Source organism: Bubalus bubalis, chromosome 4 (assembly GCF_019923935.1).
Source record: "Bubalus bubalis isolate 160015118507 breed Murrah chromosome 4, NDDB_SH_1, whole genome shotgun sequence".
Classification (NCBI taxonomy): Eukaryota; Metazoa; Chordata; class Mammalia; order Artiodactyla; family Bovidae; genus Bubalus; species Bubalus bubalis.
In genome coordinates, this window is record NC_059160.1 from 136,614,568 (window position 1) to 136,634,606 (window position 20,039).

General features: G+C 37.1%; 1 protein-coding gene across 1 annotated transcript in view; it reads right to left on the minus strand.

The window, feature by feature from the left end:
- Nucleotides 1-340: 340 nt before the first annotated feature.
- Nucleotides 341-20,039, minus strand: part of TMEM26 (transmembrane protein 26) — a 64,793-nt gene continuing 45,094 nt past the window's right edge. The window contains exons 5-6 of the mRNA XM_006045501.4: nucleotides 5,628-5,704; nucleotides 341-2,657 (exon numbers count right to left, since the gene is read on the minus strand). Coding sequence (XP_006045563.1) covers nucleotides 2,233-2,657; nucleotides 5,628-5,704 — 502 coding nt within the window. The 3' untranslated portion in view covers nucleotides 341-2,232. The remainder of the gene's footprint in view (nucleotides 2,658-5,627; nucleotides 5,705-20,039) is intronic.

Below are 20,039 nucleotides of genomic sequence, written 5' to 3' on the forward strand. Positions count from 1 at the left end.
CTGGGTCAGGAAGATCCCCTGGAGAAGGAAATGGCAACCCACTCCAGTATCCTTGCCTGGAGAATCCCACAGACAGAGGAGCCTGGCGGGCTGCAGTCCATAGGGTCGCATGAAGTCGGAAATGACTAAAGTGACTTAGCATGCACGTACTTGCTAAGATTGTTTTGGGTGTTCTCTGCCTTCCTGGCAGTGGGGTAAAGCTAGACTCTGGACTTTCTTTTTCCCAGGCCTTTGGAGGACTGCTAATTACAAAATACTTAAGTACTAGAAACTCATTCACTGAGCCAAGCCAAGTCTCAGAGTCAAAAGCATTTTAAAAATATCTGCAGAACAGCCATACTTCTTCATACTTCATCTATTTTTAGAGGCCCAATATTTGTTTTGCTGGAAAAGAAAAATTAAAACATAAAAAGCATGCCCATGAGCAAATCTGAAATAATAAGCGGCACATACATGTTGTAGAGGAAAACATTCAACATAAGACAGTCAACATAAAAACACATTCAGCTGAGTATCTTTATAAATAGAAGTTATTATTTTGTGTTCAACTGCTAAACGTTTTAAATAACATGCCCTTAAAAGTTATCAAGTTCTTTATATAAATATAATTTCCTGATGTTAACTTTTCATAAAATTATTATGGAAAATTATAAATGTACTCTATTATTTTCATGTGTAATTTTGCAATCATCATATTGTTAAAATTAGAAACATGAGGAAGAAAATAAACAGAAACATTATCAAGCACCAAAGAAACTATTAACTGAAAAATATTAATTTTTCTGTATAAAAACAGTTTGTCTATGCAACTATTAAATAGTTTGAACAGATATCATGTCACACAGATTTATAGATAAAATTTGTCCCAATTGGGTGTCCCTAGGTTATATCCAATTTAAGTTCACACCCTGCCTTATCTTTAATGTCCCTTTCAATTCCTGAGCATAATAACAAGGTGGAATTATGCTTTGAACCCTAAAGGAACAGTTTTGGAGTTGTTTGCCTTATATAATTACTGCTATAAAGCCAGGTAAGTTTTCACACTGTATCTTTAAAAGCAAAAATCATTTTAAAAGGTTCTGAATCGCCTCCAACTGGAACGTACAGAGGCATATGAAAGGAAAGCTTTTTCAGTACTGGGGAAATGCAGTCCTAATGCGGGGAAGAAAAGCAAATTTCCTGATCTCCACAATGCTGTGGCATTTTCTGACCCCCGTCACTCATCAAGGGCTGTTGGTGGTGAGGAGGGCTAATGCGAGCCTCCGTCACCACCGTCTTCCCGAGACCAAAGGCTGGCTTCAGCAGTGGCAGTTCAGAGGCGCTCCCGGGACTGCAGGCGGACACCAGCGATTGTGGTAACACTTAAAGGGCCTGAAATACCTTTATTCACTGCTTCAGCGCTTTCTTGCATCAACCCACATAATTCGACTTGGCAATATAGAAAATGGTAAAGTGGAGTTCAGGGAAATCCTGACGAAGACTGCAAATCAGGTTCAAAGTGGAAACTGGGACTGTCAGCATTACCAGTATTTCCTGCCCCACAACCAGTAGATCTGTAACCAAAATGGCTTGCTGTGAATTTTGCAGCACCCAAGCCAAAGCAATAACATTTCCAGAAGAGCATATGCACCATGACAGAAGACCACAGCAGCCCAGAAAAATGCTTTTCCTGGGAAGGTCCATGCAGTGATGAATAGGGCTCTTGATGCTATGGCAGCTGGGCAGAGATTTTCACTGTTTCCAGCCCACAGTGAGGTAATTTTAAAGGCACTTTTCCCTTCATTTGTTCTACATTCACTGAATGTACATTTTTTGATGTCAGAGGGACACTGCAGAAAAGATCAGATGAGATAGTCTGACAATAGAGCCAAAGTTCAAAGATGCTCTATTTTCAGGTAACAGCCGCGACAGTTTGTCTGCATTAAATCTCTTGAGGGCATGTCACTCTAACCCTGTCCACAGCTTTTCAAACAGTTCAAAACAAACAAATCACTTAGTCGTTGAACAACTCTAACATCTGATACCATCACACAGAAGTTGTAGCGATAGCCACTAATCAAAGTTCTTTTCATTCCGTTCAAAAAAGAAATTTTTTCAGCTTTGGTTTAAGATCACTTTTTATGTTGTTCTTTTGAAAATTATTATATGCCAAAGCTAAAAAAAAGAAGATTCTGTCTGAAAGACGAACCAGAAAGTCAAGCTGTCTAGCTGCACGTTGCTGTCAGCGACTAACTATGGTGTGGGGTGGGAGTCGTCGGAGGTGACCGGCGAGCCCTGTAAAGGAATAGCCAAGGCCTCCATGGAACTGCCTGGCCAGGCCTCAGGTGAGACCCCACGCTCAGCAGGTGCATCCGGGCATCTGTCCTCTCCTTTCAGGCGTTTCCGCTGACTTTGCAAGGAAGCGCGTACATCCAAGGCCAACACCACCAGGCGGTAGAACTGTAACACCACCACCAGGAAATTCTTGGCAGCAAAGAACACTAGCATCTGGTTGATCACTTCGAAATAGGTCATGAGTATGAGCCGCACAACAAGGAAAGGACCATCTTGTATGAAGATACTGATTCCAATGTTCCATAGGTCGGCACTGTATTGGCAGAAGAACCGGCTGGAGAACCCCCTCGTTGTCATGGACACTGGGCACACGACATTCTGTACTGGAAACACAAGACAGGCCAATTAACGCAGGTCTCTGAAATGCACAAAAGAATGGAGGGGGTAAAAGCCATCAAACACTGGGGCTACGCTAGTTCACGATTGGGACTGAGCCTGTAATTTCATTCTGCGGGGCAGGGGCATAGAAACAGCTGCAACCACCCTGCCATTGGACATCCTTCATCACTTTATATTCAAAATGCATCATCTGTTTTAACTCCAATCAAACACATGAAAGAAAACCAGCCTCTACTTTCTATCCATGTTAAAAAAATTCAGCTCACCTTCAAGTCCTCACACCGGGGAAAGCACCATTAACTAGCTAGATAAAGAACAGAAGAAACTGCCCTGTCTGTCTTTGAAGTCTGCAGCATAGGGAGGCAGCAGGGCGGCAGGTTACTCTGGGCGTCAAGTCAGGGAGTCTGGCTGCTGCTTCTGGCTTCCTTACATTCTAACAGCAAGATGCTGGCCGCGTTACTTAGGCTGCCTGGGCCTCAGTTTCCTCCTTTGAAAACTGTAGAACAATGATGCCTTTGAGGAGAGGGGCCCCTATTCCCTGACTCTTTTTGTTTCCATTAGACTAACACCCTGGCAACTCTCCTTTCTCCCTGTCCGTCTTTCCCTTAAGATAATGTATGACTTACCTGGCTGCTAAATTTGGAAGATGAACCAGAGTATGCGTGGCCAAGATCCTTCTGCATCCTTTCTTTGGTACCTACCTATTTACTGGCTGACTCACTCAGGCCTCTATGTAAATTGTGTTTCGAAAATTCAAAGTGCTTCTTCAAATTCAAACTTAAGTCATGTTAAACATATTTCTCTAATGGTAGTGGGAAAAAAAGCCCAAATAACTGCCATTGTTATTATATTTTGTCTAATTCCTTATGGTTTTGTTTCACAGTTTACAGGAAAGACTGGATATAATTACTGATTTTCCAGTTGAACAAAAGGAGGTCCAATCAACAATGGAACCTTATTTGCTTTAATTTTTAAAATGTAAATTTAATTCAGGGTCAAGGGCAGAAAATAGTCCTTTTATAATAATACAGCCTTCCACGTGGAGTTTTCAAACAAAGAATGCCTTCGTCTATTGGAGCCTGCAAATACTATGAAGCCGCTTTGATATGGGTGCACATAATGTACTGTTTGTTGGAAAATACAATAGTGATTTAGTCAGAAGTAACATTTGGTCTTTGTTTTTCAAACAGCTGCATAACATTATCACCCATGAAAGTTTACAAAATTTCTTTCTTAAATAAAAATTTTCTAAGTGAGGCTATAAACCACAAGATATGGGAGGGTGAGGACGAGCAGAGGGAATGACAAAAGAAAAAACAAAATAAGATCAATAATAGCCTTTCCTAAGATGTTAGGGTCAGGAAATGTCTCCCAGAGGATCTCCTAAGGGTATCATTCAACATCTAAACTGATAGTGCCTAATATTCTGGCAAAGGACACCAGCTGATCGATGGGTATAGAGCACGTTTGTGTGTATGTGTGTGTGTGTGTGTGTGTACTTATTTGTACACATTTGTTTGCAGTTATTAACTCGTAAATAGGTTCTGAGCATTTCCAAAAAGCCATAGCCATGCTTTCCATCTATTCTGTTGACAATTTTGTTTTGCAAAAGTGGATGCTAAAGTCTAAAATGGCCTCTGAAACTTCTGTGCTTATCGGAGTGGACTGAAAAAGGATGCAGAAAAATTAAATATCTTTGTACAAAGATTCATTCTACCCCTGAGGTCATTAGGTAGGGTTCCATAAGAGAGGAATCAGACTTGAGGAAAATATAACTATTCAATCCAAGAACTTATTCAGAGTGAAATGGTATCCAGGAGAATTGCCACATCAAAATTCTAGGGCTCCTAGAATTTATAGGCTCACTCCAGGTCAATGCAGTACAATAAAACCATCTGTATTAATAAAAAAAATATATACATTCTATATCTGTGCTGACAACACAGCCATGTATGACCACTGAGCAGGCTGGTGTGACTGAGGAACTGAACTTTTAATTTGATTTAATTTTAATAACTTTAAATAGCCACATGTGGCTAGTGGGTACTGTACTGGATAACGTAGCACTAGATCATCAGTATGAAATGCCTGAGAAACAGTTTACTTCTGGCAAAGTCTTAGGAGGTTTATGTTTTTATTAAAATAAGCCCAGTGGGAGTATAAGACCCACTACTGAGGAAAAAAATCCAGTTTTCCACGTGGCCCTGAAACTGCTCTTATTCCTTTCGAAGTTCTAATACAAAGGTCTGACAAAAGAATGAAAAAGTGAAAGTGAAAGTGAAAGTGAAGTCGCTTAGTCGTGTCTGACTCTTTGCAACCTCATGGACTACAGTCCACCAGGCTCCTCTGTCCATGGGATTTTCCAGGCAAGAATACTGGGTGGGTTGCCATTTCTTTCTCCAGGGAATCTTCCCGACCCAGGGATCGCAGGGAATCTTCCCGACCCAGGGATCGAACCCAGGTCTCCTGCATTGCAGGTGGACGCTTTAACCTCTGAGCTACCAGGGAAGCCCCCAAAATATCAAGAGATAGCATGTATATGCCAGTAACTATGCTAATAAGCACAATCATTACAAACTACATCTTATTTTTGTCACCACAAGAACACTCAACCCTCACTACAACAATTATCAACCCTATTTAAAGGATGAAAAGCTGAGGCTCCTAACTAATTTGCAGAAGTGATGGAACTGTATGAAATGGACATAAGGCTGTGCTCTTATCCTCTCAACTATCTCAGGTTCACCAGGTACCCGAAGGGGACCTTCTTGTGGCTCTCCCGAGTTTCAACCCACTTTTCTTCTAAACTGACCTGGAACTAACACTGAGATATCAAAGTGATAAAAAAAAAAAAAAAAAAAGATAGTCCTCTTAAATGACTCCTTAGCTTCATTACAGTTTCATAATCAAGAATTGTTATTTTCTGTTTCTCTGAGCAAACATCAGATAATTACCAGCCAGGTCAAGTGGAAATTGTAGCATGCTCCAGGTCCATATAACAAGGATGGAATAAACCAGGGCAGGGCTATTCCTGGAATGTAGAAGAGATTTTAAATTAGCGATGAAAAATATGATCACATGCAGAAAAATATTTCCTCCTTTTTCTCCTTTTTGACTATACCCTAATAAACGAGAGTTGTCAAAATATCTTGGTTATCACCAAGATATTTGTGAAAAATCCATGCATGATTAAAATGAAATAATGAAAAAGAAGTTTTAAAAAATATGAAACTTAAAACCCAACTTCCACATGTAGCAACATCTATGTGAATCATGGCAAAACCTCTTGGTCCCATATTGCTGTATTTCATTTTACAAAATCACAGAAGCATTATAGGACAAAAGTTAGATATTAACCTGAAAATTTGGAGGGGTTATTTCAAGAAATTTCAAGGATAGAAAGTGAAAATTGTCCTAGGTTCCCAAGACTCTGACTTAAAAATCCCTCTCAAAAGGGCTGGATAAGGCTCAACAATTAAGAGCTTAGCATGTAAAAGAAACTCCATCCTCAGCTGGAGAAAAAGTGGGAAGATAAATCCAATAATCAAAGATTTACAGTGGACACTAGGAGGTAAATTATTTCATCCACAATTGAAGCTGTTTCAGTTGTGAATCAAGGAATATGATTGTTTCATTCACCGCTGGATTCTCAGTGCCTACAACAGTGCCTGGGAAATAAGAGTCACTCAGAAATATTTATGGAAGGAATTGTTGCATGTACAAAAGGATCCATACCTGGAAAATGTACAGATGTCATAGACCGAGGAGAATGGTCTCGAAGACTAAAGTCAGAAAGAATAGAGGTTACAAAAATATGAAGGATACGAAAGAAGAATCAAAGTCACTCTTTTACAGCAAAAACCCAAAGGAAGTTATCAATTTGAGGTTAGTGATGTAATAACAGATTTTGTTGCCAACTTCTCTGTCAAGAGGGATTTCCAGAATGGAGAGGGATAGAAAAACATCAGGGAAGAGTAATTGAAACCAAATTCAATGAGGTGATTGTAAGGGATGTTTTTAAATGTTCCAAGTATTGACGTCCTGAAAAATTAGATCTCAAAACTCTGAGAGAATTTGTAAATGAGATTTCTAAGCCATCATTATCTATCCTGGCAGTTGATGGTGCAGACAAGGTTGGTGACAAAAAAATGAGGTCTTAACTTTCAAAACGAAGCAAAAGTATATCTTGAACTATAAAGGCGCATTTACTCTTAATCCCTGGTTAGATTATAAAACTGGTTATTTGAAAGATTTCTGAGAGCCTGTATTGAAGAGAACAGTAATTACTAGGAATCATCACAGGTTTCCTGAGAACAAAAGCACTCATCTAAGATTATTTTCTCTCTCTCTTTCCTTTTCTTTAAAAATAGAGTTAGGATTACTAAGCAGGTAATGATATATAAATTAATAATAGACATTTGGATTTAAACAAGGCTCATGAAAAAGCCTCCCATGGTGTTCTTATTAGCAAGATGAAGAAATGTTCTGGGTGTGAGTACAGTTAGGTGAATTCCTAACTGCGTAAATGACTTCCCAAAGGAAGCTTTCTGCTGGGTCGCTGCAGGCTCTGCTTTTGATTCTGTTGCACTTCACATTTCATCCCTGAATTGGTTGCTGACGCTGATGGAAGGCTTCTCCTATGCACATATGACACCGGAGGTTGGATCGGAAACCAATACCTCAGAAGACACAACCAGGATCCCCAGAGATCTTGACAGAGTGTAACTGGGTGACCTTTAATAGGATAGAAGAGGTGGCACTTCATGGCAGCCATTCAAAAGGCTCAAGGATTTTCCCTTCCTATTATCTAATTATGAGTCCGCAGTGTGACATAATTTTTGATTTTCCAAAATCAAATGCAATCATAGATCACTTCCCAAGAAGTATAAGTCAAGAATTTTAAATGAAAATGCCGGGGGAATGTGGTCTATAATTTTCCCTTTGCAGTTTCAATGTCTATATTTAGCACACCTTCAATAAGTGCCTGGATTTTTAAATAATCTTACCTGCAGTTTCTGAGCTCGTACTATGTGCCAGGGAGTTTTCTAAGTATTTAGCTCTGCAGTCACACTTAATCCTCATACCGGCTCAACAAATGGGTACACTTATGATCCCTATTTGGCCAGTGATTTCAGCATCCACCCTTTTAACCTTTACATGATAGTATTTCCATGAAGAAAATGGAAAGTTTTAGCCCTGCTCTGTTCTACAGTGTTCAGAGTATATCTGAAATATTATGTGCTGCCTTCATGTTTTAGGAGGAACGTTTAAAATGTCTTTGGTCCAAAGGAGAGAGTCTAGGATGGTGAAAGACCTCAGAGCCATGTTAGAGGTGGCATAGTTCATGAAACTAAAAACCAGAGATGATTTCTTAAAAACTGAAAGGGTTATCATCTGGAAAATGAATTAAACTTATTTCTTGTGACTTCAGAGAACCAATTCAGGTTCAAAGGATTTTAGCTGCACCTATAAGAATCCAAATTTCATCACAATAGAGGAAAGTACTTTCTTATAATATTAACTCAAAATAGAATGAGTTGCCCCTGGGGTTAGTATATTCTCTATTAGTGAAAATGTTCAAAGAAAGTCTGGACAAAAACTTATTGAGAACATTTTGGAAAGGATTTTGCAAGAGATGTAAAATAGATTTCTCCATAGATGGTCACATTTGAAGTTTCTTCTCATCTCAGACTTCAATAATTCTACCAAAAACCTCATGTGCAATTTTGTCTGCAAGGCAGCAGAAAGAAATGGTGAGGCTGGGTTGCCAGAATTCAAACATCAGCTCTAACCCTCACCAGAAAGACAGGGCATGGGCCTCCAATCCCAGGCTAATCATTTACCAGCTATATGAATATGGACAAATAATTTAATACCTATGTGCTTTAGTTTGGTGTTTTAGTTGCTAAGTCAAGTCACGTCTGACTATTTGTGACCCCATGGACTATAACCTGCCAGGCTCCTCTGTCCTTGAGATTCTCCAGGCCAGAATACTGGAGTGGGTTGCCATTTTCTTCTCCAAGGGATCTTCTCCTGCTTTAGTTCACCCACTTTGAATGACAATAATAATAGCTACTGGATTTTATTTCATAGTTGTATTACATGTTGTTTAAATATGTTAAACATATAAAATCAGCTCTCAAAACAGCACATGATACAGACTAAGCATAGTTGAGTCCTACAAGTTATATATATATATATTACTAGGTAACCTTGAGACTGTCACAACTTCTCTTGACTACCACTGTTAAACTTATAAAATCCTGATATTGATAGTCTCTACTTAATGGTATTATTGTAAAGACTAAATAACTTATCACAACTAAAACCCTTAAAGCAGTGCTTGGAACACAGCAAGAGATAAATATTATCCACCACTACGATTAGTAGTAGTAATAGTATTTTTATTATGGGAACATACTTCTTAAATACTTTGTGTTTTAACTTCATTATTATACAAAATAGGGATAAATAATAAGCTGACCTTGACCCTAAATAAGGTTCTAACTCTATGATACTGAATATATATTTTTTGCAAGTATTCTCTGAGCACATGCAATATGGGAGAATGTGGGTATTGACAAATGTATTAGTAAAGTTATCAAACATGAATTTTGAAAAGATGATCAGAAAATCTTTGGAGCAAATTTGCATTATGAATTCAGGCAGTAAAATTTACTCAAGAAGGTTAAACGCTGGAATGTAATTAAATCACTAAGCTTAAATGGCAAACACTCCAAATTTATGAAGGAATTTTGGAATGAATTTATCCAACATTGTCTCTATTGTGTAATTGTCTCCCCCACTTGTCTTGCCCCATTTTCTCATGTGCAATCTATCTTCATAAATGTCAGCTGAGAAGCATGTAAGCAGACAATGGACTCTATTCATAGACAGACAAAAGATCTTTTGAAGTATAATTATAGATGTGAGTATCACTTCTCTAGCTGGAAAACTTAGGAGGATAAAAGACATTTGGTAGATCAGTGCACCAAAACTATTGAGTGAAAAACTAAAAATAAAGTCATGCACTGCTAGTTTTTTTAAGTTTATTGATTTACAATGTTGTGTTAATTTCGCTGGACAGCAAAATGACTCAGTTATACATATATATATATGTTCTTTTTTATATTCCTTTCCATATGGTTTATCCCAGGACATTGAATATAGTTCCCCATGCTATACAGTAGGACCAGTTGTCTCTCCATTCTATATGTAATAGTTTGCATCTACTGAGCCCAAACTCCAACTTCCATCACTTCTCCACCCCCCTTCTTGGCAACGATGTTTGTTCTCTATGTTGGTGAGTCTGTTTCTGCTTTGTAGGTAGGTTCATTTGTGTCATACTTTAGATTCCACATATAAGTGGTGTCATATGATATGCCTTTTTCTGACTTACTTCATTTAGTATGATAATCTCTAGTTGCATCCATGTTCCTGAAAATGGCATTATTTCATTCATCTTTAATGACTGAGTAATATCCATTGTATGCATGTACCACATCTTTTTTATTAATTCAACTGTCAATAGATATTGAGGTCATTTCCCTGTCTTGGCTATTGGAAATAATGCTGCTATGAACGTAGGAGTGCATTGTATCTTTTTGAATTATAATTTTGTCTGGATATATGCCCAGGAGTGAGATTGCTGGATCATCCTGTGCTGTGCTGTGCTTAGTCATTCAGTCATGTCTGATTCTTTGTGATCCCATGGACTATAGCCCACAAGGCTCCTCTGTCCATGGAGATTCTCCAGGCAGGAATACTGGAGTGGGTTGCCATGCCTTCCTCCAGGTTGCTAGTTCATAGGGCAATCCTATTTTTAATTTTCTGAGGCTCCCCATACTGTTTTCCATAGTGGCTGTACCAATTTACATTCCCACCACAGTGTAGGAAGGTTCCCTTTTCTCCATATCCTCTCCAGCATTTGTTATTTTAGACTTTTTAATGATGGCTATTCTGACCACTGAGAGAAGATACTTCATTGTAGTTTTGATTTGCATTCTCCAATAATTAGTGATGCTGAGCATCTTTTCATGTGCCTATTGGCCATCTGTATGTCTTCTTTGGAGAAATGTTTATTTAGGTTCTTCTGCTCATTTTTTTATTTTTTTTTTTTTTTTTTTTTTTTTTTTTTTATGTTGTTGAGTTGTGTGAGCCATTTGTATACTTTGGAAATTAAACCCGATTGGTCACATTGTTTGCAGATATTTTCTCTCATTCCATAGGTTGTCATTTCATTTTGTTTATGGCTTCCTTTGCTATAAAAAAGCTTGTAAGCTTGATTAGCTCCCATTTGTTTATTTTTGTCTTTATTTCTATTGCCTTGGGAGATTGACCTGAGAAAACATTGGTATGATTTATGTTGCAGAGCATTTTGCCTATGTTCTCTTCTAGGAGTTTTATTGTGTCTTGTCTTATAGTTGTCTTTATGGCATTTTGAGTTCATTTTTTATGCACGTGTAAGGGTGTGTTTTCATGCATTGCTAATTTGCTTAACTATGTCTTTTTGGAAGTGTAAATTCATCCATAAATAACAGATAATCAGTGGATAGACTTGCTCTAGCTTTTTAAAAAGCATCCAATAAGCTCTTCAGAGGAGGGCGAAAATTAAGGGGAGAGAGAGAGAAGGAATGAAAGGAAATGAAGTATTAATCTAACTTGGAAGAAATGTTTCACCAAGCAAAAAGAGCTAAATTAAAAGAACACACAGTGTGAACATAGAAAAACTCTCCTTGGTTTGGTCAAATATTCACAGTGAAGTTGCAATAAGGCTACAGGAACATTTTACCAAATGTGTTTCTTCTTTTCAACAAATGATCTATGTTCAAAAAAAGACTGCAGAGTGATCTCCAAAGGTGTAAATAACCACTTAACCAGTTCTGGCAACTATATGGAAATTTAGACTTGTTAAAATGTTGGAGGGTGGCTGTAGCAGAATGAAATGATCAGCAAACGCTATTCCCAGCAAACATACATAACAATGGAAAAATTATCAAAAAACAACTACTTCATATCTCTGGAAATAAACCAAAGGCAAATAATAAATTGAGTCATTTATTCATGAAAAGCTGGTAGAACTTTAGTTAAGAAGAGTGAGTATCTAAGACATTCTTGCCCATGGGATATTCCCTTATCCCTCCAGCATTGTATGTAAAGGAAAAATTGCATCAGACAATTAAATAAGAAATGAAGACTTCATTGAAGGCCATTGCAGTAAGGGAGAGAGACTGAATTCACCTCCACTGAAACAAAAGGCAGAAGAGTTTTTAAACAGGGGGGTAAACTAGTGGAACGGAGAAGGCAATGGCACCCCACTCCAGTACTCTTGCCTGGAAAATCCCATGGACAGAGGAGCCTGGAAGGCTGCAGTCCATGGGGTAGCTGAGGGCTGGACACGACTGAGCGACTTCACTTTCACTTTTCACTTTCATGCATTGGAGAAGGAAATGGCAACCCACTCCAGTGTTCTTGCCTGGAGAATCCCAGGGACGGGGGAGCCTGGTGGGCTGCCGTCTATGGGGTTGCACAGAGTCGGACACGACTGAAGTGATTTAGCAGCAGTAGCAGCAAACTAGTGGAAAAGTACTAGAGAACACTAAAGAGGGAAGTTGGTCGATGTGATTAGGCCATCTGTATTTGCTTATTGGCACTGATCTAAGTTAGGTTCCTATCATCCCAAAGAGTCTAGGAGACAGAAGTGCTATCTTTCTTGATGATCAAATTTCAAAGGGATAGCTCTTACATCCTTAAGAAAGATATTCCTGGATCATGTTATAAAACTGGAAAGAGGCTGAGAAAAGACTTGCATCTCAAAGGGACTTAGGAAGAATTTGGAGCCACAAGTTTTTTTAAAATAAATGCTTTAAGGAAAGGAAAATCAGAGGCCTATATGCAGGAATAAACCTTTTTAAAGTTTAGTCAAGATGAGGGAAATGTTAAGATTGTCTTGGTCAGTCGGAGTAGTGGTGTTTACTACAGGGAGAGCTTGACAATGAAAACCAGAAGCTCCTTGTAATCAGAGTATACTGACTTGATTTGGAGTAGAGTGTGAAATCCCATGGTTAAAGGTGTGGTCAGTGAAGGTAACAAATTTGGTTGGAAATGAATGGGGAAGTCCAAAACTTTGCTACTTTGAGGTTGCAATCCCAGTGGGGGTGAGTGGTTGACTAACTTGAAATTTAATGGAGAAACTCTGAAAACAAGAGAGCCAGAGAAGTGCTAGGTAACATCTCCATGTATGCCAGACATATGCAGAGATGATCCAAGAAGGGTCAGTAAAGATTTGAAACTGGATAAATATGAAAACTTTGATGTGATTTCCAGTTCATACAAAGATCCATTTGTTCACGGAAGGTGGAAATCAAAAAGGCTCGACGTATTTGATCACAATTGCTGCTCAAATCATTGACTGATCATAAGCTGTGCAGTTATAGGTGTGACTCTAATAGCCACACTAAAGACAAAAATAAATAAAAAGAAACAAAACAAGATCAAGCAGAGACATCAGTGACTGTAATCCAAGGGAAGATAGAATCCTCAGAATAAATTCAGGCAGTTTATTGAGACAACAAAAACAAGAAGATGCCTGAGGCATATGGGGAAGCCTGAGGATAATATATTGCAACACAATATAAAATGTCTAGTTTTTAGCCAAAAAAGTATGAGACATGCAAAGAAACAGGAATGTGTGGTTCAGCTCAGGAGAAAACAACAACAATCAATCACTCACTCACTAGAAACTAACTCCAATGGGGTCCAGATGTTGGGTTTAGCAGATAAAGACATCAGAGCAACTATAATAAATATCCTCAAACAATGAAAGAAAACTATGTTCCATAAACTAAAGAAGTATGACAATTATTCAACAAATAAATAACTGAACTATGAAATATAAGCTAAAAAGAGACTTAAATAGAAATTCTGAAGTTGAAGATATGGGAACTGAAATGAAAATTTCACTAGGTGAACTCTGCAATTTGACTATATATATATATATATATATATAGGAGATGGTAGACAAATCAGTGACCTGAAAGATAAATCCGTGAAAACTATCCAGTCTAAAGACTAGAGAGTAAAACAGATAGGAGAAAAAGAATAGAGTCTCAGAGACCCACAGAATGCAATTAAGCATATCTATTTGTGATAGAAGTCCCAGAAAGAAGAAGAGACAATGGAGGAGAAAACATGAAGAAATTACGGCTGAAAATTCCTCTGTTTGAGGAAAAATATTAATTTACATATACTAGATCAACAGATCACAATAAACTGGAAAATTCTGAAAGAGATGGGAATACCAGACCACCTGACCTGCCTCTTGAGAAACCTGTATGCAGCTCAGGAAGCAACAGTTAGAACTGGACATGGGACAACTGACTGGTTCCAGATAGGAAAAGGAATACATCAAGGCTGTATATTGTCATCTTGCTTATTTAACTTATATGCAGAGTACATCATGAGAAACCCTGGGCTGAGGGAGCACAAGCTGGAATCAAGGTTGCTGGGAGAAAAATCAATAACTTCAGATATGCAGATGACACCACCCTTATGGCAGAAAGTGAAGAGGAACTAAAGAGCCTCTTGATGAAAGTGAAAGAGGAGAGTGAAAAAGTTGGCTTAAAACTCAACATTCAGAAAAGTAAGATCATGGCATCTGGTCCCATCACTTCATGGCAAATAGATGGGGAAACAGTGGCTGACTTTATTTTGGGGGGCTCCAAAATCACTGCAGATGGTGATTGCAGCCATGAAATTAAAAGACACTCCTTGGGAGGAAAGTTATGACCAACCTAGACAGCATATTAAAAAGCAGAGACAATCCTAAGGTCCATCTAGTCAAGGCTATGGTTTTTCCAGTAATCATGTATGGATGTGAGAGTTGGACTATAAAGAAAGTTGAGCGCAGAAGAATTGATACTTTTGAACTGTGGTGTTGGAGAAGACTCTTGACAGTCCCTTTCACAGCAAGGAGATCCAACCAGTCCATCCTAAAGGAGATCAGACCTGGGTGTTCATTGGAAGGACTGATGTTGAAGCTGAAACTCCAATACTTTGGCCACCTGATGCAAAGAGCTGACTCATTGGAAAAGACCCTGATGCTGGGAAAGATTGAGGGCAGGAGGAGAATGGGATGACAGAGGATGAGATGGTTGGATGGCATCACTGAATCAATGGACTTGAGTTTGGGTAAACTCCGGGAGTTGGTGATGGACAGGGAGGCCTGGTGTGTTGCGGTTCATGGGGTTGCAAAGAGTCGGACACGACTGAGCGACTGAACTGAACTGAACTGACATCAACAGAGTCATAGTAAGATTAAAGACAAAGCTATCCAAACCTAGACACATCACAGTGAAACTTTCAAAAGACAAAGAGAAAAAGCAACTCTTGAAAACAGCAAAATAAATAAATAAATAAAAGATCATTTGTGCAGGGTAACAACAAAACAATGGCTAACATCTCATTAGAAAACAGAAATAATGAAGGTCAGCAGAAAGTGGAATGATACATGTAAAATGCTAAAGTAAAAACTATTGACCAAGAATACTGTACACAATGAAACTATTTTTCCAACATGAAGGAAAAATACATACATTTCTGCCAAAGATGAGAAGAATGTGTTGCTAACAGATTTGCCTTAGATGAAACAATAAAGGAAGTCTTTCAGGTTGAAAGAACAATGACAGTGAAAGTAACCCAACTCCACAAGACAGAATGGAGAACATCTTCAAATATGTGGGTAAATATAAGTGAACATAAATATATAATTATATCTTAATTTCTTTAAAAATTAATCTATATAACAGTAATGATAAAACTGTACTCTTTGGTTTATAACATATAAAGATGTGACTCATATATAACAATAATAGTAAAAAAGAAGGGGAGGAAATGGAACTATTAGAATGTGAAGATTTAAATATATACATTGTCTTCCCTACTTACATCAATAGAAAATCAATAGAGGAACTGAAATTGTTCATTGAATATATTTTTAAAGTAGTAAATAACATAAGAACAAAAAGGAAATGAGACGTAGAGAAAAATGAATTGCAAAATAGCAGATATAAATTCAACCACATCAGTAATTACATTAAATATTAATGGACTGAACACCTTTTAAAACCTTAGAAAGTGTCCACCCAAATTCATGTCTACCTAGGCTTCAGAATGTGATCTTACTTGGGGGTAGGGATTTTGCAGATGTAATGAAAATAAGATGAGGTCGTATTAGATTAGCATGGGTCCTAATCCAATGACTGGTTTCCCTAGAAAAAAGAGGAAAAATTGGAGACACAGACAGACACACTGGAAAGAAAGCCATGTGAAGACAGAGGCCAGAATACAAGTTTCTGTTAGATTAAGCCACTGAGTTTGTGGTATTTTGTTATGGCAGCCTTGGGAAATTAATATACACTCCAATTAGAGGACAAAGATTGTCTAACTGAGAGGAAAATACAAGATTCGAGTATGCTGCGGCTGCTGCTGCTAAGTTGCTTCAGTTGTGTCCGACTCTCTGCGACCCCACAGACGGCAGCCTGCCAGGCTCCCCAGTCCCTGGGATTCTCCAGGCAAGAACACTGGAGTGGGTTGCCTTTTCCTTCTCCAGTGCATGAAAGTGAAAAGTGAAAGTGAAGTCGCTCAGTCGTGTCTGACTCTTAGCGACCCCATGGACTGCAGCCCACCAGGCTCCTCTGTCCATGGGATTTTCCAGGCAAGAGTACCGGAGTGGGGTTCCATTGCCTTCTCCGAGCATATGTGGTATATAAAGAACACAGTTTAGATGTAAACATACAGAGTTTGAAAAAAAAAAATCCATGTCAATAGCCATAAAATAGAGTGCCTAGATTCATGAGAGACAAAATAGACTTTCAGACAAGAAATATTACTAGAGAAAAAGAGTGACATGTCATTATGAAAAACAACTACTACATCAGGAAGAACTTTTAAAAACTGCACATCTTAAAACAGGACCTCAAAATACATGAAGCAAAACTGACAATACTGAAAAAACAAACAGACAATTCAACAATTAGAGTTGAAGATTTCAGTGCCCCACTCAATAATTAATAGAACAACTAGGCAGAAATTCAGTAAGGATATAGAAGACCTGAAGAAATCAATCAGCCAATTTGACATTACTTAAATTTATAAAACAATCAAGCAATGTGTTCTTTTCAAGCACATATGGAATATTCTCCAGGATAGGCTGTATGTTAGGCCACAAGATAAGTCTCAGTATCTTAAAAGAGTTAATTTTGTATATTCTCAGACTACAGCAGAATTAAGATTAAAAAAAAAAATGCAGGAAGAAATTCGGGCAATCCCCATATGGAAATTAAATAGCTTTGCTTCTAAACAATTCAGAAGTCAAAGGAGAATTCACAGGAGAAATTGGAAAATAATTTGAATTGTATTAAACAAAAAAAGATAACATATCAAAGCTTATGAGATGCAGATAAACCAGTGCTTAGAGGGAAATTTATAACTTTGAATACCATACTAGAAAAGGGGAAAGAGTTCAAATCAATAAGCTTCCATCTTAAGAAACTAGAAAACAGAAGTGCAAATTAAATCCAAAGCAAGCAGAAGGAAGGAAAAATTAAATATCAGAACACAAACCAATTAAATAGAAAACAGAATAATAATAGAAAAAAATCAGTGAAACCAAAAATTAGTTATTTTAAAAGACTGAGGAAACTGAGAAGTCTAAGGAAAAATAGAGAAGACACAAATGACCAACTCAGAACAAAAAGGGCAGGACCATAATAAGTGACTCTACAGGAATAGACACAAGTATAAATGAATAACAGAATGTTCAGCTTCATATGAAAAATAAACTTAGATAAAATGGAAGAAATCCTAAAATATAAAATATAATAAAACTTGACCCAAGAGGAAACAGAATAACAGAGTAGACTTATAAGAAATAATGATATTGAGTTGGTAATAAATATCGTCCCACAAAGAAAAGCATAGGCTTAGACAGCTTCTTAAGTGAATTCTATAAAATATTTAAAGAAGAAATAACACCAGTCTTATACAGAGTCTTTCAGAAAATAAAGAGGGAATGATTCTTGAGATATTCACTGAGGGAGTATTACCCTGATAGCAAAGCCAGAAAAAATGCCATTTGAAAATATTACTAATACAGTTATGTAAAGTTTAAAAATAAAATAAAATTAAAAAAAAGAATTAAAAAAATAAAAAAAAGAAAAAAGAATAGAAAAAGAAAAAAAAAGAAAAAAGAATAGAAAAATTTAAAAAAAAAGAAAATATTACTAAAAGACAGTGTGTTTTGTGAATATAGATGTAAAATGATTAACAAAGTGTTAGCAAACCAAATTCAACAGCATACAGAAAGGATTATACACCATAACCAAGTGATATTTATCCTAGGGAGCCAAGGTTGATTTACCATCTGAAAATTAGTTAATGCAATATACTATATTAATAGAATAAAGAACAGCCACCACATAACAATCATAAGAAAAACAGGAACATATTTGACAAAATTAAATGTCCATAGAAAGGAGAGAGAAAGAGAGAGAACGGAAGAAATAAAGAACTCTCAGTAACCTAGATAGGGATTTCCTCTAACTGATCAAGGGCATCTAATAAAAATATCTGTGCAAAACCTACAGCTAGCAACATCCTTAAGTGAAAGACAGAATGCTCATCCTTTGAGACTTAAAAGTTCACTCATATTTATTTATTTATTTATTTATTTTGGCCATGCCTCATGGCATGTGGAATCTCAGTTCCCCAGCCAGGGATCAAACCTGCATCCCCTGCAGTGGAAGCATTGAGTCTTAAGAACTGGACGACCAGGGAAGTCTCCACTCATACTTCTGTTCAACACCGTATAAGAAATTTTAGCTGGAGCAATAAGGCAAGAAAAAGAAATAAAAGGCATATAGATTAGTAAGAATCAAAACTATCTTTGCTTTCAAATGATATTCTCCTATATGTAAAAAGCCCTAAGGAGTCTACAAGACTAATAAGCATGATTGATGGGTACAAGATTACTACACAGAAGTCAACTGTATTTCTATGTAGTGGTAATAAAACCATGAAAATGATATTAAGAAATTAAGAAAACATTTCTATCAAAAAGAAAAAACATTTAGGAATAAATTTAGGAAAAGTGGTGTAAGACCTATATGTTGAAAATTATGAAACATTGCTAAGAGAAATCAAGGAAAATCTGAATAAATGATGACATAGTTAACATTCATGGGTTGGAAGACTTAATATTATACAGATGCTGCTTCTTCATAAACTGATAGTAGTCATGGTGTTAGTTGCTCTGTCATGTCCAACACTGTGATGCCTCAGACTGTCGCTTATCAGGCTCCTCTGTTCATGGAATTCTCCAGGCCAGAATACTGGAGTAGGTAGCCATTCTGTTCTCCAGGGGGTCTTCCCAATCCAGGGATTGAACCTGGGTCTCTTGTATTGCAGGCAGATTCTTTACTGTTGGAGCTACCAGAGAAGCCTGAGGCTTAGATTTAATACAATCCTTATTAAAACTCCAGCAGGATTTTTTTTTTTTTTAGAGTCTGACAAGCTAATAATAAAACTTATATGAAATTGCAAAGCATCTAGAAAAATCAGAACAATTTTTTTAAAGAATAATGCTTGAGAGCTTAAGAGTATCTAGTTTCAAAACTGATCATAAAATGTCAGTAATCACAGTAGCGTGGTACTGGCATAAGGACAGACACACAGAACAGACAGACACACGATAGAAAGTCCTGGAAACTCCTTACATATGTGGTCAATTGATTTTTGACAAGGAGTGCCAAGTCATTTTAATAGGGAAGGGATAATGTTTTCAACAAATGGTGCTGAGACAGTTGGCCCAAGCTGGGACAAAAATTAGAGCTGGGACAATGCCAAAACACAAAATGAAATAAGACAAAATATGAACTTAGACTCTTACTCAAGGTACACAAAAATTAAGTCAAAATATTAGAGAAAAATATTTCTAATTTTTGGTGAGGAAAATATTTATTTTTAATTTTTTTTATTATTATTATTTTTACTTTACACCAAAGCCCTACATAGAAAAAAAAATGATAAATAGGATTTTATCAAAATTAAAAAAAAACTGTTCTTCAAATGACAGCATTAAAAAATAAAAAATTATATACTGGGAAAAATATTTACATTTATGTATCTAATAACAGACTTGTAACCAGAATATATAGACAACTCAGTAAAAATTTAATCCAGTGAAACATGGGCAAAAATTTGAACAGATGCTTTACCAAGGAAGATATATAAAAAGCTAATCAGCACATGAAAGATGCTCCATTTCATTAATCATTAAGAAAATGCAAATTAAAAACACAATACAATAC